Source organism: Micromesistius poutassou (assembly GCF_964030765.1).
Source record: "Micromesistius poutassou genome assembly, chromosome: 15".
Classification (NCBI taxonomy): domain Eukaryota; kingdom Metazoa; phylum Chordata; class Actinopteri; order Gadiformes; family Gadidae; genus Micromesistius; species Micromesistius poutassou.
This window is the reverse complement of record NC_140285.1, coordinates 9,358,512-9,384,873: the sequence shown is the minus strand read 5'-3', so window position 1 is coordinate 9,384,873 and position 26,362 is coordinate 9,358,512. Positions and strand designations below refer to the sequence as shown.

General features: G+C 47.6%; 2 protein-coding genes across 2 annotated transcripts in view; one reads left to right on the top strand and one right to left on the bottom strand.

The window, feature by feature from the left end:
- Positions 1-218: 218 nt before the first annotated feature.
- Positions 219-26,362, bottom strand: part of LOC311359788 (voltage-dependent calcium channel subunit alpha-2/delta-3-like) — a gene marked incomplete at both ends in the record, with an annotated part of 99,079 nt that continues 72,935 nt past the window's right edge. The window contains 10 exons of the mRNA XM_084479827.1: positions 219-227; positions 901-1,019; positions 3,803-3,858; positions 6,152-6,204; positions 6,534-6,609; positions 9,498-9,562; positions 10,832-10,894; positions 11,337-11,381; positions 12,076-12,137; positions 25,365-25,442. Coding sequence (XP_084335953.1) covers positions 219-227; positions 901-1,019; positions 3,803-3,858; positions 6,152-6,204; positions 6,534-6,609; positions 9,498-9,562; positions 10,832-10,894; positions 11,337-11,381; positions 12,076-12,137; positions 25,365-25,442 — 626 coding nt within the window. The remainder of the gene's footprint in view (positions 228-900; positions 1,020-3,802; positions 3,859-6,151; positions 6,205-6,533; positions 6,610-9,497; positions 9,563-10,831; positions 10,895-11,336; positions 11,382-12,075; positions 12,138-25,364; positions 25,443-26,362) is intronic.
- On the top strand, positions 17,493-23,290 carry lrtm1 (leucine rich repeat transmembrane protein 1). The gene is made up of 4 exons (XM_084480188.1): positions 17,493-17,709; positions 19,255-19,645; positions 20,176-20,381; positions 21,470-23,290. The coding sequence occupies exons 1-4, from the start codon at positions 17,703-17,705 to the stop codon at positions 22,042-22,044; spliced, it is 1,179 nt and encodes a 392-aa protein (XP_084336314.1). The 5' UTR covers positions 17,493-17,702; the 3' UTR covers positions 22,045-23,290.

Sequence of the window (26,362 nt, the reverse complement as noted above, 5' to 3'; positions counted from 1 at the left end):
CATGTGAGTGTGTGTATGAGACATAGAATGTGTGTGTGCGTTTGTGTGTATGTGTGTGAGTGTGTGTGTGTGTGTGTGTGTGTGTGTGTGTGTGTGTATGTGTGCGAGATAAAAAGAGCGAGAAACTGTGAGTGTACGAGAATATAGAGAATGATATAGAATGTGAGTGTGTGTGTCGCATGTAGATGCGTGTGTGTTTTTACATGTGCATGTGTGAGTCAAAGAGCCTGACAATGAGGGGGTGACAGGGGGACGGGGGGGACGACAGGGGGGAGGGGAGGCCCCCAAATAAAGTTTTACTCCTTGCACCTAGGCAAGTGGTTACCCTGCTGACCTCGTGGGCCAGCAGGAGACACACACACACACACACACACACACACACACACACACACACACGAGTTGTAGCGTCCCAAGCAGTTCACCAGCTGGGAGCAATGAAAGGCCCATCACAGGGATCCAGCGAACACTCAGCAATTGCCTGACAGAAAAGCCCAAATTGTTAATGGGGACCACACTCATTTTCCCATTCTTTAAAGGAAGCCATTTTTCCACCTCTCTCTGTCCCCTGTAAAGGCCCGCTACGTCATCCCGCCAGGGGACGGGGGGGATGCCTCGGCACTCTGTTGGTGTGTCCGTTTGAATGCGTGTCCACTTTTGTGGAAATCATCTTACAGTCATTATGTGAAAAAAAAAGCGCTTAAGAACAACATAAGAATCACATTCAGATCACAAGAGCAATAGCGCATTCCTACATTTAGTAGTAGATTTGGTCACGGCGTGTCGTTATCAAGACACAAGACTCACTCCAACACAAGCTATTTTCTGTAAATATATTTGATACATTTATGTGTGTGTGTGTGTGCGTGCATGCGCGCGTGTGCGTGTGTGTGTGTCTGAAACGTACTTGAGGCAGCCGTCACAGTCGATGTTGCCCGTGTTCTCCTTGATGGTTCTCTCGGAGACGAAGGCCGGGTACTCTGTGTCACATGGCACATGCATGGGACGGCCCGACCTCTGAGCTGGGGAGAGACACACACCGTGAGACCCACAGATACACGAGGAGGATCCGTCTCTCGTGCTCTCTCCCAGGAAAAAGAGAGACAGACAATATAGCCGGGGCTCTCCCACTCTCTCCCGAGCGATCTCCGTCTTTCTCTCATATTTCCCCCGCCAAAGTATTTAAATGACATTCCAGATAGACACATTGACAGATTAATAGCAACCTGACCAACAAATAGCTGGGATATATACGTATGACTTTCACACTCTCTCAGTCTGTACGTCTCTCTAACCCCAACACGGTTTTAGAATGACAGCGGATCAGCAGATTGCAGACAAACAAACAGAAATAAAAGAGAGAGAGAGAAAGCGAGAGAAAGAGGAAGACAGAGCATCGAATGAAAGAGAGACAGAGAGAGAGAGTGAGAGAGAGAGAGAGAGAGAGAGAGTGTACTTGGAGGGACATATCAACAGAGAGAGATGGAGTGGACGATGATGCTGAGGTCTCCATGGAAAACATGCAGTTCAAAGGCATAGCATGTTATTAAGATATTTCAAAGCGACCTAAACAAATCATGCAAATAGCGAACACACACCACATCCTGGTAAAACACGGGGTTGAACGAGAGAGAGAGAGAGAGCAGCATTGGCCTCTTTGCCACAGCAGCTTCTTGCACAAGCGGGGGATCTCACTGCACTGCAAACCAAAGGCAACCACATTGCTTGAACACTCCTGCCACCTACAGTCTCAGAAACGTACTGCACGCTACATGTGTCCAGAGTCCAGTTTACACCCCCTACACCGCCCCCCCACACACCCAGCATCAGTACTTACTTAAATGTATGGACTTAATCTTTGGATTGTTTGCATAAACAAAGTAAACAAAAAGACCTGTTGTTGTGTTGTGCTGCAGTGTGATGCTGCTTGCTTGTAGACAGCAGTGCATTATAACACACACACACACACACACACACACACACACACACACACACACACACACACACACACACACACAGGCTGATGTTTGAAGATATTGGATCTAACATTGCATGTTTGATTTGAATAGAGTTGTTTAATTACTGGGTCTCTCAGCAGTCTGTGTGCGTTTGTGTGTGTGTGTGTGTGTGTGTGTGTGTGTGTGTGAGTGTGTGTGTGTGTGAGAGAGAGAGAGAGAGAGAGAGAGAGAAGAGAGAGAGAGAGAGAGAGAGAGAGTGTGTTCGCGTTGGCATGCATGTGCGTGCGTGCGTGCGTGCGTGCGTGCGTGCGTGCGTGCGTGCGTGCGTGCGTGCGTGCGTGCGTGCGTGCGTGCGTGCGTGCGTGCGTGTGTGTGTGTAACACATTAGCCTACTCGATAAATGGCTGGGATTAGCAGAGCTTGGAGTGCAGATTGGGTTACGGTTGCTGAGTCTGGGTGTTTCAGCTGCGTGTCACAAGCTGTGTCTCCATTGTAAAAAAGATATAGAAATGCCGCTTAAGACCTGGGGCTAGCCAGCTGTGAAATTGTCTCAACGTGCAACGGCACTGCCCAGCAACACTTCGTTCAGGGGGAAAACATGTTATAGACCTGGTGATCTCTCTTTGGCTATAAATCTGTCTCTCTCCATCTCTCCATCTCAAGCCCTCTCCCTCTCTCCCTCTCACCTCTCATATGAAACACTTTCTCATTAATTTCAGCTGGAATTATCACTGGCACCACCAAGGGCTCAGTATGAAAGGATAACTCTCAGCAGGGCCATGGTTGGATAGGCCAAACAAACTCAACACTCTATCAAAGCACCAGGCAAAGGCGTTTTGGCAGTCGCCGAAAGAGAGAGAGAGAGAGAGAGAGAGAGAGAGAGAGAGAGAGAGAGAGAGCGAGAAAGAGAGAAGGGTGACTTATTTTCTCTGCTGTTTCAAGGCGGATATTGCTTCCCACCACCGATATGACACACATCCACAAAGAACATAAACCCATCGAATCCAACCTCATCTCCACACTACAAAAATCTGAACAGACTCACACTTAATGTGTGCACCCACACAATTGCCTTTTCAAAATGATTGGCACACAAAGGCAAACACAAACACACACTCACGCCACCACTGCCGCTACCACTACCACTGAATATTGAGGTCACTGGAGGTAATCACATGTGCTGCCATTTGGAGGTTTAGGTTTTGGATTGTTCCGGTTTGTTCTGTATTTCCAGCGGTCACACTGACTCACAAGGAGGTGGAGGAGGAGGAGGAAGAGGACAGGAGGTCAACAGAGAAAACTGCGTGTGTAGGTTCTGGTACGAGTGCAGTACTTCGTTGTGTGTGTGTGTGTGTGTGTGTGTGTGTGTGTGTGTGTGTGTGTGTGTGTGTGCGTGCATCTATACTGCTGGACCGTCCAAACTTCCTCCACATTTTCTTTTCTCCTTGTTTTCTTTAACCCTCCGGAGAAAAATGATCATAGAGTTATGATGAGCATTATCGTTGGACCTCAGATATCGGCTTTCGCATTGTATTAGTCTGTGGTCTCGCAGTAAAATACACGGATCGCTCCCTCAGATTTATGAGCAAAGCGTGCTTATTTTATTATTATCTTTCACATTGACTGAAATATAGACTGGACCAGGGAGGGTGGCTCATGCAGCTCAATGGTTTTTCTCCATGGAACATTTAGAATATAATCATTGATATAAATCACAGCATGAATTATTCTGATAATTTATCATCAACATCTGTGGTCTAGATTAGTATTATGCTAAAAAAAAGTGTACGCTTTCTTAGATCATTTTCCCAACAGGGTTCCTTAAATCAGATGCGCTGTTTACTTACCTTTGACAGTGAGATCAGAGTGCCACCAGCTGTACAAGTTGAACTCCACCAGAAACCTGACAAACCAACACAGACACACAGGAGACCGTAACCAAACATCCCTAATGCATGGAGAGTCGCCATCCACCATCAATGACTGCATGTGTTTAATGCAAATACTATACTATAGTGGGTAGATGGTGTGTAATATCATATTAAAGGTGCTTTAGGTAATATTTAAGAGCTGTTATAAGAGTGTAATTTGTTAGAATTGGCCTAGCCAACGTCTGTTAGTTTACTGCGCCGGTTTCTGTATCAGCCATTTTAGATTTTAGACAGCTTCCAGCTCACTTGTGACCAATCTGTTCTGTGACTGAATTGGGGACTCCATCTTGCCTTCAAGGTCACAGGTCAGAGGTCACAGGTGAGTTAAATGCAACACTTCTCAATGGCAGAGTAACGTAGGGGAGGAGGAAGCAGGGAGAGAAGGGACGATTTTCTTTGTTTTGTTCTCTTTTGTTCTCTCTAATAACACCCCTCACATCTTACCCACAGCACCTTTACATACCATTTACATTAACTGCAATGTTACAGTACTGCTAAAACAGTAATGTAACTAAATGATTTTACTTTAATGCCAAAGCTCACAAGACAGGACTTTTGACCCGTATTACATCTGACAATTAAAGCCACTATTTTCCAGCCCTAGTATAATCTGTCAGAAATCTGAAAGAATCCTGTTTCCATTTCCTGGAAAGGTCCTCTGATCTGATGTGGTCAAATACAGGATTATTTCAGTCGCAACCCAGTCTAGACCTCGTCCGGGGAGCCAAAGATAATTTCTAAATCCCTATAAATTAATCAGTTTAAATTTTTCGGGAGTCCCAGCCGAATTGCATTGATGCATCATTCTACTAGAATGTCACAATTGAAAAAGTGCACCAAATCCAACAGAAAATACAGAATCGAATGTTGGGGACAGACACAGCTGATTTTGTGTTTAGAAGTAGAGCGCCGTCACCTTTCAGCACCATGTCGTCCATGGACAGCAGTGCCATTTCTGATTTTTCGAATAGCCATGCTCATTAATGAGAATGCAGTGCATTATTGACATGTAATTGGCTTTACTAGGACATTTATATAATATGCAAGGACAGGATATTCACCTTGGAGAGTAAACTGAGTTAGTTATTCAACTATAGACTAGTATTAACAAACTATCAAAATGAAGACAAGATGTAGTCCACTGCCATCCATTTATGGCCGTACTCTGACTACCGCCTTGGCAACTGTACGCAAAGATTTAAACTCTCGATTTTTGGTCCTGTACAAATCAAGTGATGTGCGATCCCCTGCTGTACATGTACTGCGCAGCGAGTTTTGTAAAAGCTGTCATTTGACAGTCGTTCGATGAGCTGGTCTCCTCGGACGGGATTTAGTGAAGATTTAAAAGTCCTGTAGTGTGAGCTCGACATAATTACACTTCTAAAAACGTTTAAACCCCCCAGTGCCTTTATCTCTCGGGTACAGACGGGAGGCCCCTGAATTGTAACCGCTATCACTGTGACAAGCAGTGAAATTAGCATAGCGATCACGGTAGGCCCCCCCCTCGCACACTGTAATGTGGCAAACCCAGGACTAGCGAGGAGACCACCCACGGAGCCGAGGCGGCCACAACAGGGCATCATGGGATAACCACGCTCAGCAGGAAACATCAGGAGGCCATTACAGCGCAGAAGAACGGATGATCAGTGCAGCGTTCATGAGGAGGGCAGGCATAAACAAACATACAGCTAATGTACACAATCATACCATGCGCATGTGCTCTCACGCGGCCAAGGACGCGGACACGGACACACACACACACACACACACACACACGTAGACACACAGACAGACATACACGCATCGCTAACCTCAGTCAGCAGCATGTATTTCCATATAACTTTTGAAATGCAAATGCATGCTATCCATTTTTGTAATCAGGCAACAGACACAGACAGAAACGCATACAAACACAACCATGCACCCATGCTCACAAATGCGGACACACACACATGTACGGACACACACACACACACACACACACACACACACACACACACACACCTAGTTAACTTCAGCCAGTAGCAGATTCCTCCAGAAAACTCAAATTTCAATGCACTCATATTTTGCACTCCAACACACTCACACACACTCACACACACACACACACACACACACACACACACACACACACACACACACACACACACACAGCCACACACACTAACACACACTCACACACACACATTAACACACACAGACACACACATATGAACACACAGGGGTGTAACTCATACAGAGAACCACAAAAACCACACGTCTTACACAATTAGCTCGGTCAGGATCCACTTGGCAACGGCCAGGAGGGCGAAGTACGGCTGGGGAGGAGGAAGAAAAACAAAAGACTTCATCAGACAATAATCATGTGCAACTTGTAAACCCCGACGCAAATGAAGCGTCCACTCCAGTGAGTCACCGCTGGCTTTCTACCCGAGCGTTCGCCATCTACATAGATGAGTCACGCCAGAAAGTAGTCAAGACCTTGTGGGTTTTTTATTAAGCGGTGGGACTAGTATGTGTGTGTGTTTGTGTGTGTGTGTGTGTGTGTGTGTGTGTGTGTGTGTGTGGTGCGGTGCGGTGCGGCGTGTGAACGCGGAGGTCGCGGCGTGGGAGAGAAGGAGCCGGGCGGCAGTGGTTGCCTACTCACGTCCAACAGAGTGTGAGCGCTGTCGCTTCTCTCGGAGTAGATCAGGCAGATGGCCTGGTAGTCGTACAGGGTCACCCTAGAGAGGGGGAAGGGAGGAGGGGAGGAGGGGAGGGAGGGAGGGAGGGAGGGATGGAGGGAAGGAGGGAGGGAGGGAGGATGGAGGGAAGGGAGGGAGGAAGGGAGGGAGGGAAGATGGAGGGAAGGGAGGGAGGGAGGATGGAGGGAAGGGATGGGAGGAAGGCAGGGATGGAGGAAAGATGGGCGAAAGGGAGGTTGGACCAAAGGAAGGTAGGATGGAAGGAAAAGAAGGAAGAGGGGAAGCAGAGGAGGATGGAGGTAAGGAAAGAAAATAAGGAGAAAAGAATGACGGACAGGAAGGAAGGAAGTGACGATTGGAGGAGGGAGTACAGGGGGAGGATGAAGGAAGGAAGGCGGGAAGGAAGAAAGGTTTGATGGAAGGAAGGACGTGAGAACGGGAGGAAGGGACAAAGGGAGGAAAGAAGGAAGAATGGTGTTAACAAATAAAGGAGGAATGTCATCGGACCTGCTGAAGGAAACACATCCAGCAAGTGGAGGTGCCCGTTGAGTATGGTCTGGCATGCTGCTCGCTCTCTCTGCCTGCAGGGGCCGGCTCTATGTGAGTGCACTGTGAGGGAGAGAAGGCAGGGCAGAGCCCACCTTAGCTGCAGCGGCTCCTCTGCCTATAGCTCAGCGAGGGGATCCCACAGAGGATGTATCCGGAATGGGAGAGGAAACGGAAAGTGAATCAAAGCCAAGATCGCCCTGTATGCGGCTGTGTAGGTGTGTGTGTGTGTGTGTGTGTGTGTGTGTATTGGACAGCTCTTCAATGACCCCACCTGCCAAGAATCGGACCTCACACCCTAAGGCAGGCAGGCTAAGCCCCTAGTCCTCAATATCCCATCTAGTATCCCCAAATGTCCTGCACACACACACACACACACACACACGCCAACACACATCACGCACAGACACACCACACACACACACGCACACTCACGTGCACCCGCAATGACCCGTTCACACATAGACACACACAGACACACACTGTAAGGCTAAACGTGTATGCATGCATGGGTGACGTCTGATCCATCCCAGGCTGACCATGACCGGGGTCATGGACATTCCATTAATTAAGATGCGTCATACTGGATTATAATATTAAATACATTGTACAGAGCAGGCGTTGTGTATGTGTGGGTCGTGTGTGCGTACATGTGTTCCAATGGTCCAAAACCATGTCTGTCTCCATTGCATCTTATTTTAATGTTCCCTTTCACATTTTGTTTTCCGCCCATTATGTTTGAGGCCAGATCATTCCAATGTGTGAGGACCAACAGACGGTTTTGTCTTTTTTTGGCCTAGCCTCTAACGATGAACAATCCACTCGGGCATTCGTCTTGCAGAGGCAACAAGCTCCTCCGAGTTCCTCTGATGTCTCTATCAGTCGACGGCAGGGGAACACACAAGTGGGCCCCGCCTAGCACGACTCTCGCCCAGAGACGACGCTCACTCGAAGCGCATCATGCCGGATTCATTAATTGTTTGTGATTCCGTAAGCCCCTCATTACTCATCGCATCAATACATCACTGACGTTCGTTTGTCACAGTTCGTCCTCTGGATCGCGGAAGATATCAACGGCGATTTATCATTGGGTGAGCGCTTTGGTAGGCCCTCTCGCTCTCTCTCTCTCTCTCTCTCTCCCCCTCCCTCTCTCTCTGTGGGATGAATAACCACGCGGTCTCTTGATGGTCATCCCTCTAACGAGAACGTGGAGGCGGCTTGTCTCTGGAAGTCTGTCATCCACCGCTCCCCACCCAGGAGAAGAGAGGCCCACGCCCGAGTGACACCCACGAGAGACGACAGCTAAACCTAAAAGAAAATCTTTATCCTTCGCCCCTGAACGCACCTACATGTCCTCAATATGAACGAGTGCATTCTGGGTAAAGGCCAACCTCTTCAATGTCCCGGCCCGCTCTAACGTATGCTGCCTGCAGAGGTAAAAAGACACCGTGGGTATATTCCATAAAGCGGTTTCGATGAATATTCTGGGGGATAAAAAGTCTGTTTGAGTGTACGTCCATCTGTATTTATCTACAGTAACACTGAGACTGATGTCCGCCTGGCTTGAATTACCAAATTAATCACACAGCCCTCACCACCCCCGCCTCTGGCGCTTTCCACAACACCCAACACTGCAAGTCTGAGTGTGTGTGTGTGTGTGTGTGTGTGTGTGTGTGTGTCTCTCTGTGTTTATGTATCCAAGTGTTGTGTAATGTGCGCTAATGTGCAGATGTGTGTGTGCCAGTGTTAATATTGTTGTCCATATGTGTGTGTGTGTGTGTGTGTGTGTGTGTGTGTGTGTGTGTGTGTGTGTGTGTGGACACTTCCTGTTTCCCTTAATTCCCCCATTTCAGGAACAGATTTGCAGTAATCCCCTAACGGAGAAGTCCACTGAGCCGGGGGGAGGTCAAAGGTCGCTGCTGAATAGCTTGATGTGATTGGCCAAGTTAAGAGTTGTCAGTGCGTAGGGGAGACATGATCTCATGCTCCAGCATGACATGTCAGTCAGATGCACAAACACATCACACACACACAAAACCTTGTGCACACACTCACATACACGCACACACACACTCGCACACACGCATTGATGTGGATGGTGTGATTGGGTGCAAGATAATGTACCGTGGGTGGGTGTGTGTGTGTCGCACAGGGGTCATTGGAGGATTTGTTTTTGATTGCACTTTTACCCTTTTTGCTAATCCTTTTCATTTTCACAAAACACAAATACATTGTTGTTCTGCTGACCTTTATACACACACACACACACACACACACACACACACACACACACACACACACACACACACACCTATACATTCCTATACAGTGTGACAGACTCACCGCTTGAAGGAGCCCATCTGCAGCAGCTTATTCATTACAGGGAGCCCATCTGCAGCAGCTTATTCATTACAGCTCCCTCAGCTTCTCCAAAGAACTTCCCCGTCTGCAGGGAAACAGGAAACACACACGGAGCACACAGAGATGAATACAGCACGACAACCTGCCCCTGGGCCAGAGGGGGGAGAGAGACACACGTAGAGCAGCATAGAGGGAGAGAGAGAGAGAGCGAGAGAGAGACACACAGAGAGAGAGAGAGTTGGAGAGAGAGAGAGAGAGAGAGTTGGAGAGAGCCAGAGAGAGAGTGAGAGAGAGTCGAAGAAGGAGATGGAGAGTTAGAGAGAGAGCTAGAGAGAGACAGAGAGAGCAAGAGAGATGGAAAGAGAGAGTGAGATGGAGAGAGAGAGAGAGAGAGAGAGAGAGAGAGAGAGAGAGAGAGAGAGAGAGAGAGAGAGAGAGAGAGAGACAGAGAGAGAGAGACAGAGAGAGTGAGAGAGGGGAAAATATCCATGGCCACAGGGCTGTGTTGTTTTTAGCTGGGGGAGGGCGGTTCAACAAAGTGTGGGTGAATGTGTGATAGAGAGCAATTAGGATGAGAGAGATGGGGGAGGGCGAGAATGAGAGAGAAAGAAAGCGAGATTATATGAGAATAGAGCAACCGAGAGAAAGAATAGAAAGAGAGAGAGAGAGACAGTGAGAGAGAGAGAGAGAGAGAGAGAGAGAGAGAGAGAGAGAGAGAGAGAGAGAGAGAAGGGGCAGAGAGGACAGTGCCAGGGCAGAGGGTTTTGGATGAGCTAAAGCCAGAGTGACAGCATGTCTGGAGTGGACAGACAGCTTACCAGAGTTGACTCAGGGACAGCAATGCGAGGCATAACTCAAGTACAATCTGGAAACACCACAGAGGGACATACAGTCGCCCTGAACATATGATGAACTGCAGGGGATAAACACTACGACCAACCCAGGCCCTTCATGAGAGCTACAACATGTGTGCGTTTACGACGCCGATGTGTCACATGACACAACGTTCCTATGGACACTAACACAGTGATTAAGTTCAGGATTAAGTCTTCAGCGGAGCCATATCAGAACCATGCCTAAACTACACTTTTAGCCGTGCTTAAGCCATTGTTTTCCATATGTGTGTGTGACGCACGTGACAACGCCACAGGCGGTCCCTTGTAGCTCAATGAGTGGAGCGTGACATTATAAGGGCTCTGATTTCCAGATGTTTTGGATCAAAAAACCCGTCCACCACATGGCATTTGTTACAGCATCATTATGATGAGTAGCAGCTAAGTGATTGTAGCCCGCGTGTGTCACTTTCTGTTCAGCTGGTCTCCACTGGCGTGTGACATGCATGTGTGCAACTCACCAGTGTGTAGTCCTCGGCCACCAGCACGAAGCCGTTGTTGTCGATCAGGTAGCAGTTGATGTTCTATGTGACAGGATGCAGAGAGCAGGAAAGAGGGCTCACATGTGCAACGCACGGATAACAACTGCAGCGAGGTTCTTCAGAATCAGGAAATGTCAAATGCCGAAATAGGATGTGCGAGGAATTAATCATTATATGATGATAAAAGCAAATGACATGGTCTAGAATTAAATAAATAGCAAATAAGGTTTCTGGCATATTTGAAAATGTGCATGATTAAACATACTGATGATAGTCTGTAGTTGGAGAAAGAGAGAGTAACTCACTCAAGAGTGATTCACGCCCCCACGGATCCCTTATGTTCTCCACTGTCTTTCTTATAGTGCTATGCTATTTTTCCTTTTGTTGGATTTGTAAACGGCTTTCACAAAGTACATTCTCCATGGCGATACATCTCTTTTGAAGTTAAAGTGAATGGAGAGGAAGAGAGTGTCAGGAAACCAACCTCATCGTCGCAGTTGATGGAACACTTCCCATCCAGAGCTGCACACTGGAACACAGGAGTCATGTTGATGAGGGTATAGGACGGGAGGGGCTCCATCAATCGATACAGTGTCTGTACATTACAAGATGGTCTTCTCTCTTCATTTTCCCCAACGTTGGGAACTAAATCAAAACCAAGCTGACGAACAGCCTTGGAGTTTTACAGTCAAACTTAAACAGATTTCCTCAGGCCTACAGCCATGGAATACTGGCCAGATAACTTGGGACTATTAAGCTTTTAATTCCAGGAGGAAAATATCATGTGTGTGTGTGTATGCACGCGTGTGTATGTGAGTGTGTGTGTGTGTGTGTGTGTGTGTGTGTGTGACACACCACACAACAGCACACACACAGGCAACTTCATGTCTGTTTTACGTTTATGTCTTGGATCCAACTTTATTGCAGCTTTAATCGTTTTTCAGAAGGTCAGTGCCGCTGCTTCTCTTTGTGTGGGTAAGCTCACATCACTCGATTACGGATGGTTCAATGAGCATTAGGCTGTCGGCAGTACGACATGTGCATGTATCTACATGTGTGTCAGTGTATGAATGAATGATTTGATGATTTTGTAATTTGTGTGTGTGTGTGTATGTGTATGTGTATGTGTGTGTGTGTGTGTGTGTGTGTGTGTGTGTGTGTGTGTGTGTGTGTGTGTGTGTGTGTGTGTGTGTGTGTGAGTGTAGGAGCCTGCACACACCTACCTGTCTACTGGCCGTCCAGAACTTCTTCTTAAAGAAGTCCAGCTTCATCTGGATGCCCACAGCTGGAAGAGAGACAGTAGAGACAGTGAGTGTTTTGCATGCAGGTACGTACGAGGGCTGTCAACAAGCAGCTTCAAGCCTTAACCAATAGTCCTCTCTTGGCTTGCTGCATTCGAGAGAGCTGGGGATAGATGATAAATGGAGTTCAGTCCATTACAAGCCGTTTGGAAAATCTGCCTCTTCTGACATCACAAGTGGGCGTGTCCACCTAGCTGTATGACGGATAGATGAGCAACGTTTGCTACAGTCCACCGGGTGGACTGGTAGACTGATCTATCCAGCACGCATCTAGGTGGACACGCCCACTTGTGACGTCAGAAGAGGCCAATTTTCAAAGCGGCTCGTAACGGCTAATCACACTCACACCTGGTTACATAACATGTCATCCTTTAATCGCTCACAAGCGACAGCACAGCGGCGTGCGGTGCGCCGGGCGCAGTGTTCTGTCTGTGGTCCCGCTGATAGAGCAGGGGCCGCCGTAGAGAGGCAGTGGCGTCATGAGGCAGAGCCCTCTGTTGCTCGGCGATCCGAGAGAGGGCCTAAAAGCTCAACCGCCGCTCCTCCTCCTCCTCCTCCTCCTCCTCCGCCCACACAGGTGTCAGCTGACGGGGTTTCAAGCGTGTGCTAATGTTCTCCCACCGGGGGCCCCTGCCTCTTCTCACTGGAGGGATTAGGTCCCCCAGGGGCCGGACACACTGAGATAGGGACGCCCCCCCCCCACCCCCCAGGAGGAATTAGAGGAAGGTGCCAGGGGAACAGAGACCTTAGCTGGCCTAGTTACTCTGTTGATGGTAGATAGAGAGGGACGGTTGGGTCTTTTACCCTACCGTGTGGCAGTACTACGTCATTCTGCTGTCGGCGGAAAGACAGGGTGGGAGGCAGGATGTTCTTAGTGGGCTACTTTGTTTTGTTTCCTGCGTGCTGCAGGCCACTTGAGCTACAGTATTCGCCGAAGCACGATCGACACCAACGTGGTAAACAGCTAAAAATAAATGTTGGCAGCGAGAGCCCATGGCGTCTGAGGATAAATGGAAGTCTGTTCCTATGTGTGTGTGTATTTATGTTTTTCTGTACGTGTGTGTGTGGGTGTGTGTGTGTGTGTGGGGGGGGGGGGGGGGGGGAGAGGCTGTATTTATCCATGTACCATGTATGTATACAGTATGTATGTATGTATGTATGTATGTATGTATGTATGTATGTATGTGTGTATGTATGTATGTGTGTATGTGTGTATGTATGTATGTGTGTATGTATGTTTGTATGTGTGTATGTGTGAATGTGTGAATGTATGTATGTATGTATGTATGTATGTATGTATGTATGTATGTATGTAAGGACAGGCATGAGCCTTTTAAAATGTACAATGATCTTTTACGACGGCAGTGTCACAAATGCCCTCGTCTACTGGGTAAAGGGGGAGCATATTCAAACCAAACCAGTTTGAGGTCCTCTCCGTCTAGCCACCACCAAACAATCATGTAATAATGTGGTGCCGCGGCCCCGCATTAAACATGAACCTATAAGCGGAACAGGTACAGGCACATTGCTTGGTGTGCCAGTAACATATCTGTCTGGAGACATCTGAACCACACTCGTGTGGTTTCACCCCTGGTTTCGGGATAAGCCTCTCCTCACTGTGTGCCAAGATAAAATCCACCAGCGCCATCGGCCTCCCCTCCCTGCTTTGGATTCCAATTCTGCCTCCCGGAGCCACTTTCTCCCTGCTGCAATCTGCCTCCCCACAGCAGGTAGCAAAAGACAGGAATAAGACGATGATTCCACCGGTGGTGGAGTATGGATCTATTCTGTCTGAGAGTCAACATACTCTGCACTGATTTTTACTTTGATTCTGCTCCCCATCTTGCTCTCCCACTAACCGCCAACTACTTCTTGGACCCCCCCTAGCTGTCTCACAGCAGGGGGTCCATCGTGTTTCTGGGGCTCTGAGAGTAGGACCGTGCACCACAGGAGCTGATATTCAGACACACATTGGCCTGCTGCATACCAGTCGTGGGTAGTTGAGGTAATGGAAAAGTGAGGAGTAACCCCTCCATCCCCCCCAAAAAAATCCACAAAGACCAGATTCAAATGGGCTCCTGTCACCGTGCAGTGACAGGCTAACTGTGTATATTTCAGCAGCTGGGGTTTGAAAGACCCTTTCAACAGAGGCCAGGATTCCTTAAGATCCCAGGCTTACCCTCGCACTTCATTCCCATCTCAATTTCACACGCAAACGTTCCATAAAACCTAATAATGGCCCCCGTGATATGTGGCCCGAGAATACGACTCACCGTGAATCAAAAAGAATCACCCACAGATATGAATGAATCCTAAAACGATGTGCACATGGTGTTGCGAATATGTGAATCACCTACACATGTCACGTATGCATAACCCGTGCACGCATCCATGCATTCACAAATGTTCTACGACCCGTCAAACACTTAGCTTTAGTTGCGCGTGTCCACCGAGTGAGTATAGAATAACACTACCGCCAATGCCTGTTTTAGCTCCTGGAACAGGTGCAGATTACCCCCCCTAGTCACAGGCATGCCTGTCCCCCTGCCCACCCACCCACCCACCCCTTCAAAAAACCCACCAGCTCCACTCCCACGTGGAGAACACCACCCAGGAGCACTGGCGCACTTAAGATGTTGGCCAGGGACAATGGAAACCCACACACTATAGATGCAGCAGAGCCAAGTCAGTGGAGTTAGCAGTGAGGTTGCTAATCAACACTGCGAATCGAATGTAGTGCAATGTTATGTGAGGACATGTTATGCATAATTGACAATGAGACTAAAAAAGAGAATGCAAGAATTGAATTGTAAATCAAAGAAATTATAAAAGAAAAAGATAAAAAATAAATGTAATAAGAATCTCATTAAAATAACAAATTTGGGATTAAATACAAAATTCATTTTGGCGATTACTAAAACAGTTGAGAATATAAGGCCTTGAGAGACGTATAATTATCAAAAAGAACATTTATTGTCAGTGACTAGACTAGAGTAACAGGCAGTTCATTTCCTCTTTAGATGATTGCGGTGCTCTGTTTTGGTTGAACTACTGCATTAGAGTGAATTCAATTTCCCTGATGTGGCTTTCAGAGTAAAAAGACTAGCAGCCTTTTAAATCCCTCCACATTCTCCCCATCACCAAAGAGCTGCGAGGAGACAGAGTTAAATCCTACATGTCGAGGTTCAACAACAACACATGCCTTTGCATTTGCATGTGTGCCGTGAGAAGTGAAGGGTCATCTTATGGTTGCTACCTGTGTCGATGTGAATAAAGACACAAACAAACACACACGCGGACAGACAGGCACACGCACGCACACACACACACACACACACACACACACACACACACACACGCACACACACACCACGCATACACAAGTCAAGTGATTTGCGAGTGCAGTGGTGCATTTGCCCAGCAGCGTAGCTCCTCATTGAAGCACAGCAAAGGGGCCACATCATGTGAGGACACACGAGATGCCCGGCGACATGCAGAGGAGGAATATAGTACACACACACACACACACATACACACACGCACACACACGGGAGGCTGTGTCTCAAGATGCAAATATTGTGTGATAGACTTCAACTGCAATGTCCTTGTTCTGGTCTTAAGGAGATAAGAGTGTCTTCAGAGTGTGGCAAATTGCAGGTTGAAAAGCTAGCGCTTGTAGCTATGAAGGCTGAACTAATTGACTTGTTTTTAATGTGAAACCATAGCATCATATGTTTATGGTGATGGTGTACATCTTAAACTTAAAAGCTATTGCATTCATTGTCTTGGTTTGTGTTAAGATTGTGTGAAGATGGGTACACAGATAAATGCGTTTCTGTTAAATGTGTTTAATGCAATTTGTTCTTCCGTCTCTCTCATGTTTACTGCTCATTGCTAACTGTTGACATTACTCATATAAGTGCATAATAATAAACATACCCAACATTTCTTTAAAAAATTGCTATCAGAGTAGTTTGGGTATGCCATGGCCACAAGTGATTGAGAAGGTCAAGGATACAAGCGGTCAAATTGTCATATAGATCCATTTGTCAGTAATGCGATACTTCCAGGGTCGCATTGTGTAGCGTTACATTATCAGTAGGTACAGGTACACTACTCACTTAGTCTTGCAAGAGGAATCATTTTTAGTTTCCATTAAGGAACATCCTAGATGCTGAAATTGTTAAATATAAAAAATAAATTACATAAAAAAACAAAACAATAACGGATAGGGCGTGACATTGAATCTATAACTCATCTCTGCCCCCCTGACCTTTTTGCTTCTTCTTGAGAGCTACTCCTGTTCATTTGTACACGTGTGGAAGTATGTATGCATGTACGAATTTATGCATACTTGCATGTATGTTTGTATATATGCATACTTGCATGTATGTTTGCATGTATGTCTATATGTGTATGTATACATGTGTGTGTGTATTTACGTACATATGTATGTATGCCGGTAGGTATGTATGTCTATATTAATGTGAAATAACACGACTGTCGGGTTACACTATACCAAAATAAAGAGTGCCAAGAAAAAGCAAGAGAGGTAGAGGAATGAATAGAGCAGTGTGGAAACGGGTTAAGTTAGCGAAGGACCAAAAAAATAAGAATACAAATAAATAAAGCTGAATAGGACAGAGAATATGAGGAGAGATGGGCATGGTAGAGAAGGACAGTGAGATAAATAGAGAGCTGTGTGTGAGAGATAGAGGCAACGCACAAGAAAGAGATAGCAAGAGAGAAAGAGGGTGTGCGAGAGAGATGGAGACAGAGCAAGCGTGAGAGAGAGATGGAGAGAGAGAGGGGGAAGTGCAAGGGAGCTTGAGGGAGCTTGAGGGAGAGTGAGAGAGAGAGTGAGAGTGCTTGATAGAGAGAGAGTGTGGGAGAACGAGAGAGAGAGAGAACAAGAGAGAGGGAGAGAGAGGGAGAGAGCAAGAGAGAGAGCGTGTGTGAGAGAGAGACAGATATAGCGAGAGGGAGAGAGATAGAGAGCGAAAGAGAGAGAGAGAGAGAGAGAGCGAGAGCGAGAGTGAGCCAGATCTCCAGTGTTGTTTATTTGCAGACTGGCTGGCGTGTTGGCTGGCAGTGGGCTGTGCTCTGGTCTCTCCGTACCGATGGGGTTTCCAGCCCACGCGGGCAGGGCTACGGGTCCTGAGGGCATTACGGGGCTCGTCTGCTGATCTTTCTCCCTTCGCCTTCTCTTCCGCTTCCATCCCCCCCCGCCCTCCTCTCAGAGCTCCCCCCTCCCCCCCCCCCCCCCCCCCCCCCCCCCCACCCCCACCCCCCTTAATATCCACCTGACCCCTGACTGCTACTACAACTCGACCGGGAGAGGGCAACGCGCAGCGCCCTGGTCCTCTCCCCTTTATCGATTGCCAAATGGATCTCCCCACGGCGGTGACGCTCACGGGAACGCCACGCCACGGGGAGCCGAGGATCTCTGACCACTCGCTGCTGCCGCTGCCGCGCCGCTCCGGGACGCCACGAACGCAGGAGAGGAGCTGCCACTGCCGCCGCTGAAGAGAGGAGCTCCCCCAGCAGACATGACAGGTAGGAGTCGCGTGGCTAGGGGATAGCGGCGTGCATTACGCGACGACACGGCGCAGGGTGTTTACGAGAACCATGCATGCTGTGGTGGGAAACAGATGAGCACTGATGAGCACAGTGGTGGTTCTGTGTTTACCGCTGCAACAGCTGAGTTGTACCCCCACTAGAAAGGGCAATGTGCGCGCCGGACTTATTTCAGGAACCGTGCAATTTTACACTGATCTCCAGGCTCTGTTGTATGCGTGTTATGTAAGAGCAATGCTTTTGTGATATTCGTAGTGATGTGATGCTTGTTTGAAGTGGTCACTCCATGTATTCTCTAAGGATTTTTAATAATGCCAAAACACATCAGCCATTCTCTTGCGTTGACCTCATTCTAGACCTGCTGTTCTAACACTTGACTGAGCTAATGCTGTGTTTGTGTGTGTGTGTGTGTGTGTGTGTGTGTGCATGGATTCATTTGCAGGCATGTATGCTCGCATTCAAGCATGATCCTTTTGGTGCATGCTTCGTTGTGTCTCTGTTTGTGCAGCGGTATGCGTGCTTACAAATGCATGTTTCTTACTTTGCAAGTGAAGTATGTGATTCACACAAATCTCTGACCCAGCGCATAGAAGTCGCAACACATCAGGATATTAAAGCATGCGCTGAGAAAGCCTCCGTACCAAAAACAAACAGCTGGGATATTGATCACAAAGCACCAGATTGCTTTCAGGTCGCTCATTGTTTATAAACTATGAGCGACCGAGACCATAGGCTGTTAAAAGACCATTGTTGCTCATTTGGTTGGCTCCATTTTAAGATGGCCGCTGCGCTACGTTTGTCAACATTGTTGTTCCAAACCAACCAGAGTTGGGTCGTTGTTTATTCAAGTAACTAATCATGTTATTATGGTAGTATACATTCAACTATAGAGAACACATTAGAACACAATTCCACCAACGCCTTGCCTTTCCTTCAAACTAATCAAAGGCTTCTGACGCAATGTAAGCACTGTGAGCTAGCCAAATGCCTTTTCAAGCTTCTGCCGGAGCCTTATCTCAGTGAGCCTGGAGCGAGCACAGCCAATTCTATAAATACTGCTGTAATGTTCTAGAAGGAAGATACCACGTATGAAGTTATCTCAAAGGGATTCAGACACCCAATATCTGCCGCGAGTGAAGCTGTGTGTGGGTAGTGTGGGTGAGGGGTGATGGCTCCCTGTTGAAGCGCCCTAGAGCCTTATGAGGAGATGGAGGAAGGGGGGAGCCAGTAAATCATCGTCAAAACGCAACAAAGAAGAAAAAAAAAAACGTCTTTGCGGTTTTAGCTGCATAGGGTAGTGATGCTGAAACCAGATTGTGGATCTAAAACGTGGGTAACGTCTTCAAATGTTTATTTCAGTGTTTTGTTTTAGTATTATCAGGTGATATTCAAGTTCTACCTTGCGTACATTCTTTGGGAGGATTATCAATCTGAGCTGAGTGAGGAGCTCCGTATCACCGTATAAAACGACCATTATTCCCCTGCAACGTCATTTACACGTCCCGTACGCTCCTCTCTCCCCAGCGGTCCTGCTGTGCGCCCTCCTCTCCCTGGTCCTCCCCCCCGCCACCCTGGCCTGCCCCAAGGAGTGCGCCTGCGACGCCGGCGCCAAAGTGGTGGACTGCCGGGGCCGCGGCCTCTACGACATCCCCCGGCGGCTGCACCCCGACACCCAGGAACTCTACCTCCAGGACAACCGCATCCGGGGCCTGGGCTCCATGGCCTTCCGAGAGACGCCCTTCGTGCGGATCGTGGACCTGTCCAACAACTCCATCACCTCGGTGTCGCCGTCCACGCTGCTGGGCCTGAGGAACCTGCAGCGCTTCAACCTGGCCAACAACGGCCTGAGAGAGCTGGACAAGCGGCTGCTGGCCCCCATACACTCACTCACGCACCTTGACCTTTCCCACAACAGGTACGGCAAAAGAACGCGCCCCGGGCGGGGGAAAAGGAGGTTGTGTTGTGTTTTTTGGGGGCTTGAGTGCAAAGCGCACAGATGCCCCGCTGTATGCGTTGGCGGTTATGTAACGGTCACATACTAATGTAAAACTTGAGCCAAGTTGGAGTGGTGGATACGCTGTGCGTGGGCAGGGGTTTGTTCGCTGTGCGTTTTTTCTGCCTCACTCTCGCTAACATGGAGAAAAAATGCGATGCCTGAATTCATCAATTCAGTCCATTAGCAGGGGATTCAGTGGGAGGGGATGGGCCATCCAAAGCTTCAGGACAAAACCGTTGTACGTTTTAGTAGTGGGTAGTGGGAGTGTCGTTATTAAGGAAAGCTTGGAGGTACTCTGCACCTTGTCCTTTAAAGATACTCCTGCTTTTCATTGGTGAATCTTCATATTTGTATATTTTATATTCTTTTCACTATCATGCAATAAGGAAAGTTCCCACACTCATTCATCATTTGTATCCTCTTCCCCTTGCGTGTGGCATGGTGTTTAGCCTGTGGGGCTTGCCAGGAGTGATGGGGGAAAGCCTTAGGAACCTGAGCCACCTGGGACTGGCTCACAACAAGCTGACGAGACTGGACCGCTCCCTGATGGAAGCCCTGGGTCGCCTTGACAGCCTGGCTCTAAGAGGAAACCCTTGGAGATGTGACTGCCAGCTGATAGTCCTCAAACTCTGGCTGGAGACCTACATTTTCAAAGGTTTGATCAATGACTATGGGAGACCTATGTGTTTATATGTGGGAATGCCTGTCACTAGAGCTGTCCGGACGAATTCACTGTCAAAGCCTTGGCTTTGACAGTCACTGTCACTGTCAAAGCCTTGGCTTTGACAGTGAATTAAGTGAATTAAGTGCACAATTAAGTGCACAGTGTCAGTGTCTTAAATCCACTTCAAAACTCACATTACATAACATGTTACAAACTCAATTTACATTACACATATACAGTCCTAAAAACAGGACTTTCTGTAAAATAAAATTGCCTAAGCTAAGACGGTCACCGATGCAGTCGAAATAACATAGCAATGTAGCAAAGGGGGCCACAAAGTCCCATAATTGAGACACAGTGTTTGGGTAATACTCTTTCCCTAGGAGGCTTGACACACTAGGGATTAGACCAGCCTAAAAGGTCCGTCCAATTTGCCAAAGAGTGTGTGTGTGCGTTTATTCATTTTGAAGATGAAGCCATTTTGTGTGTATATATGAACCCAAAGATGGCTCTTAAATCAATACTAATGTAGCCCTCACAGTGCATGTAGCCATGTAGCCGTGGTGCGGTGGGTATACTGCTCAGTGGGTGTACTGCTCTATGGCTGTTGGCTATTGCGGCGATAATGAATAGGATGTGAGTAGAGGAGCTAAGTCAAGTGTGAAGTATCCAGTGGCTGAGATGCTTCACTGATACCAATAGAACATAAAGAGAGCAAATACTAGGCAGAGGAAAAAGAAGGAGGGCGGGGAAATTGAGAGGGAGAGCGGCAACAACCACGGGACCCACCTCGGCCCAACAGGACCTGCCGTGCGCCGCCTTACTCCAACGTTTGACTCGACACGCCGCGTTGCACTCCACGCACTAATCGTCCACAAACAATTGTTTAGCTAAGTGCACATCTTTTTTTTCACCTCAGCTTTTCGTCCGAGCCGAACGTAATTACCATGACCTCATCATGACACCCTTCATCCGAGAATCACTCACGGGTCTTATGTAACGGCCAGAGGAATGCATTCAACTCTCGACGAGCCGTACTCAAAACGACCCCCTTGGTTTGTGGCTCCTCCCCCTCCCAGGTGGCGTGGTGGACGAGGTGCGCTGCACCCAGCCCGAGGACATGCGGGACAAGGACCTCCAGAGGATCCCCTACCAGCTCTTCCACTCCTGCATGACCACCAGCTACAACTACCTGTTCGCCAACATCCACCACCTGGAGTCGGAGAGGCTGCTGCGGGGCCACACCCACGGCAACCACGCCCACCCCGCGCTCCACGCCCCCGTGGGGATGGCGGAAGGCTTCGGCGGCGCCGGCGGGGTCGGCGGCGGCGGCGGCGGTGGCGGGGGAGGAGGCGGCGGAGTAGGAGGAGGTGGAGGAGGAGGAGGAGGAGGAGGCCTGCCCGAGTGCGAGCCCAAGCAGCGGCCGCGGCCCGTCAACCTCCGGCACGCCATCGCCACGGTGATCATCACCGGCGTGGTGTGCGGCATCGTGTGTCTGATGATGCTGGCGGCCGCCGTGTACGGCTGCGCCTACGCCGCCATCATGGCCAAGTACCAGCGGGAGGTGAAGAAGAACGAGGAGCTGGCCACCGCTCAGGAGGCCCAGCGCACCAAGGCTCGGGAAAAGGAGCCGCTGGAGAACGCCATCGCCTAGGCGACCGCACTATTCCGAGAGAGACTGCTGTGCGGCGTGCGGTAGGGGGGGGAGGGGGACTACATCTCCCAGGTGTCTGACTATGCAGTGGTTCGGAGCTGTAAACACAGCGGTGGGGGGGACACGGTTTCCCAGTGGGGGAAACAGCCAAAGAAATATGACATATCAATTCCATTACGTTGCAGAGACAATTTCAAGAGACAATTTCGCAAATGGATTTAAAATAGTTATATATTTATATTTGTGTGTGTGTGTGTGTGTTTGGAGTTGTTATATGTATGCTTATGAAAATTTTCACATATTGATTTCAGAGTTTGGTTTTGTATCGAGTTATTTGAGAAAAAATGATAATTCATAGCGGGCAGCTGTTTTGGTGTTTAAATTTATTTTTTGTGTTTGTTTGTGTGTTTGTGTTTGTGTGTTTGTGTGTTTGTGTGTGTGTGTGTGTGTGTTTGAGTGTGTGTGTTTATGCGGGCATTTTTGTGAATATGGATGTGTGTTATTAATATTAGCGTTTGTGTACTGAATGAGTTTGCCTCCTTGTTAGTGAACATGAGTAGAATATGTGTTTGTTTCAGCCTAATTATGTCTCTAGTTCTGCTATCCTAGATCATATTTTTCTCGCTCACGTAGTGACGCTGTAAGTTCTATAAAGCAATAATGTAAAGTAAAATGCAAATGTGTGACCTTTATCTCTTGTATATCTTATTTCAGTTTACAACAGACTATCAGATAATAGACACACACACACACACACACACCTTCACACACACACAAACCAAAAGAGAGAGATGGAAGGCATAGACAGCTAACTCGTCAAATTACTGTTCTCAAGATGTGAAGGATGTCAATCCAGAACAAAAAAATCAAAATATGACTCAAATGTCAAAACAATATTATAGATCAATCCAGTAAGTCTACACGTGATCTTATTATAACAGCTATTTGTTCCCTTCTATATCAGCTGTAAGATGTCCTCAGTTCAATGTGTGAGTCTGTCAACGTTGTTAAAAGTTGTCCCTTGTCCGGGAGACAATATGTCTCGTGAACCCATGACCCCATCAGATTTTTGAGACTTTTTTTGAAATTGATGCTATCAAATATTATACAAGGACATGAGCAGGAAGAAAAACTTATATTTCGTAAGGTGTTAAAAAATGTTTGTATGTAATTGATAATCGGGATCAGTTGAACTACATGAGGATGCTCTGTGGGACAACATCAAGATGTTTTTCATTTTATAATAAAAATGAATTTGCTGCTTGGGTGATTCACTCATGGAATGAATGACTTCAGGAAATGGGTCGCTACACATTGTTATAGTTATGTAATGAATTAAGAGGTCGAGTTAATGATGTATGATCACTAATGCCAGAAACGAGTTTGGTGAGAATCGTCACGTTCTTCCAAGAGTGGCCCTTATTTTCAGGACACACCACACACATGCACACAATACCACACACACACACACACACACACACACACACACACTACCACACACACACACACACACACACACACACACACACACACACACACACACACACACACACATCAAGCACCTTCTTCATGACTTATCAATACACACACACATAAACATGTGCACACACATTTATGCGCATAAACACAATGGTAGGGACGTGCACATATTCACAAGCTCACACATTCAGCATCTGTGTGGCCCGCTGACGTCTGCACTGCCCTGGGTGTGTGATGTCATCGCCTGCCACGTTAAGTTAGCGCGCTAACATGTTCACAAGACCGCGGCTCTATCGAGCTAAGGCCGGAGCAAACTGGGCCAACCAGCTGAGCGGCAAATTTGCATTCAAGATTGCGTTTACATCTTGGATGACTATGTAAACATAATCCCATTTGCTCGTGCCTATTCGGTAATGGTAATGCTATGCGCGTAATACCAGGAGGTCCGGACCCCTATTGTGTTAAATACAGGTTTTGATCAAGCTCTACAGCGGAGGTTCTCGTGGTCGGGTGAAGTGGGTTACAATTGTGTTAGGGATTACAATTCAGAAAGTAATGTCTTAATAGCAACTGGGTCAACATGGTGGAAGACACTCACTGCCTGTCTTCTGCATGTTTTTAAGTGTGTATAAATGTGTATGTGTTTATGGCATTGCGCAGACTCTCAATTGCTGTCCTTCTGCTCCAGCACACTGTGGTATCCCTCAGGCCACACTAGTACCCACAATGCACTGCTCCCACGTCAACATATTCAGGCACCGTGAAATCACCACTGCCTTGCCAAGCACCATTCTTCCTCTCGTCTTTTTTTTTCTCCATCAATTTCAGTCTTTTGTCACTTTCTATGTGGTACATTTGCAACATAAGTATTTTTTACTCATTAAAGAGATGCTTTGATCATACTTTTCATTTTTTTAAATCATTTTTATTTCTTCATCGTATTAATTTGTATAGGATCTGACTGCTCTTTCTGACTGCATTTCTCACTCGGAGTTAAAGAACGATATTCATTCCTATCCCCAACATTATTACAACTAAGAAGAGCTTGATCAGCCCAACTGACAATGCACGAGAATCTAGAGCTTATTTCGATGCTCTTAATGCATTTGTGGTGAACACCGCAAAAACAATGATGTGCCTTTAAGCACAGCCGGTGATGTCACACCAAAAACCCGCCCAAACATTATATCATAAATCCTATAAAACCAAAGCCTTGATATTTTTATCCCCTCTCTCTCTATCTCTGTGTCTCTCTCTCTCTCTCACTCCCTCTCGCTCTCTGTCTCTCTCTCTCTCTCTCTCTCTCACTCTCTCCCTCCCTCCCTCTGCCTCTCTCCCTCCCTCTCTCTCCCTCCCTCCCTCTCTCTCTCTCTCTCTCTCTCTCTCTCTGTCTTCCCCCCCCCCCCCCCCCCCCCTCTCTCTCTCTCTCTCTCTCTCTCTCTCTCTCTCTCTCTCTCTCTCGGTATAAAACGAAGCACCGGTTCACGCTTCATATGCGGGCGTCACACGTAGGCCTTACATAGACGCCCAGGGGTGCATGTGTCCAGCCAGGCCACACCACAACACAATCCTCCCAGGCCACAGCCTGCCATAAATAAGCGTCGGAGGGCAGGGACAAGCGCACGGTCGGCATTCGCCGAGCTCGTGGCTATTTATATGACGCACGCTGGAAAACGTTAGCCTGAATCGCATGCCTCTGGTCGCCTTCCTCCAGAACACACACGTTCACGTGCGAGTGCAAAAATAAACAGTAACATGAGTTATGATGGGTATACAGAAGTAGGTACTATTGGGGATAGGCCAGGGAGATGGACCCCCCCCCATGCTTCGCTTTTACTTACCAGCTGCAATGGGTGACCTCCTCTCATCCAAGAGTTGAATGGCAGTGCTGGCCAACACCACACTCCTGTTCTCTGATCCTGGTACACATCACACATGCACAGATATACACACACAGACACAGACACAGACACACACACACACACACACACACACAGAAACAGACACAGACATTCACACATGGGAAAACAGACAACTTTATGAGTTATACCACAATTCCCAGTATTAGCTCTGAGGTGACCACAGGGCGATTGGAAAAGAGGGGAAGAATGATCACGAGAAGCCACAGAGGAGTGTTCCAAGGCCCAACGCTAGCTGGCCGCCACAGGCCCTCTGAGCCCAAAGAAGAAGGGCTTCGGAGCACTTATATCAGCTGAAACCTACGGGGGCCCACGGTCAAACAACACCCTCAAACAACCAGAGGGGGACTGAAGCTGATTGCCTTGGAAGTAAGTGATTGGGTATATGAGTTGAGCGGTGTTTTTTTAATGTATGCAAATACATATTTGCCTCTTTCCTTTTTTTGGTACTTGTGGTGTGTCTGTGTGTGTGTGTGTGTGAGTGTGTGCGTTTGTATGTTTTGTTCTTTGTGTGTGTGTGTGTATGTGTGTGAGTGTATGTATTGCGTGTGTGTGTTTTGTCTGTGTGTGTGTGTGTGTTCTGGCCAAGTCACTCTGGAAAGGGCTGAGCCTTTTGCTAACATATCCTATTTCAACCCACAGCAATCAGTCCTGTCCACAAGAACACAGCCCAGAATTAATAAGGAAGAGGGGAGAGAGGTGGGGGCGCATGGCAGGGAAAACAGACCTTAAACAAGTAAGAAAGAAAGAAAGAAAGAAAGAAGAAAATGAAAACACTAAAAAGAGACAGAAGGAAAGTCTTCCAACTACATGTCAGCATGTTGGCCTTTTCTAAATCTGCAATTATAAGTTATATAGCTAAGTTAAATAAAAATACATTTGACAAACTCTAAGCTTCCTATTAGTCCCCTGTGTGTGCG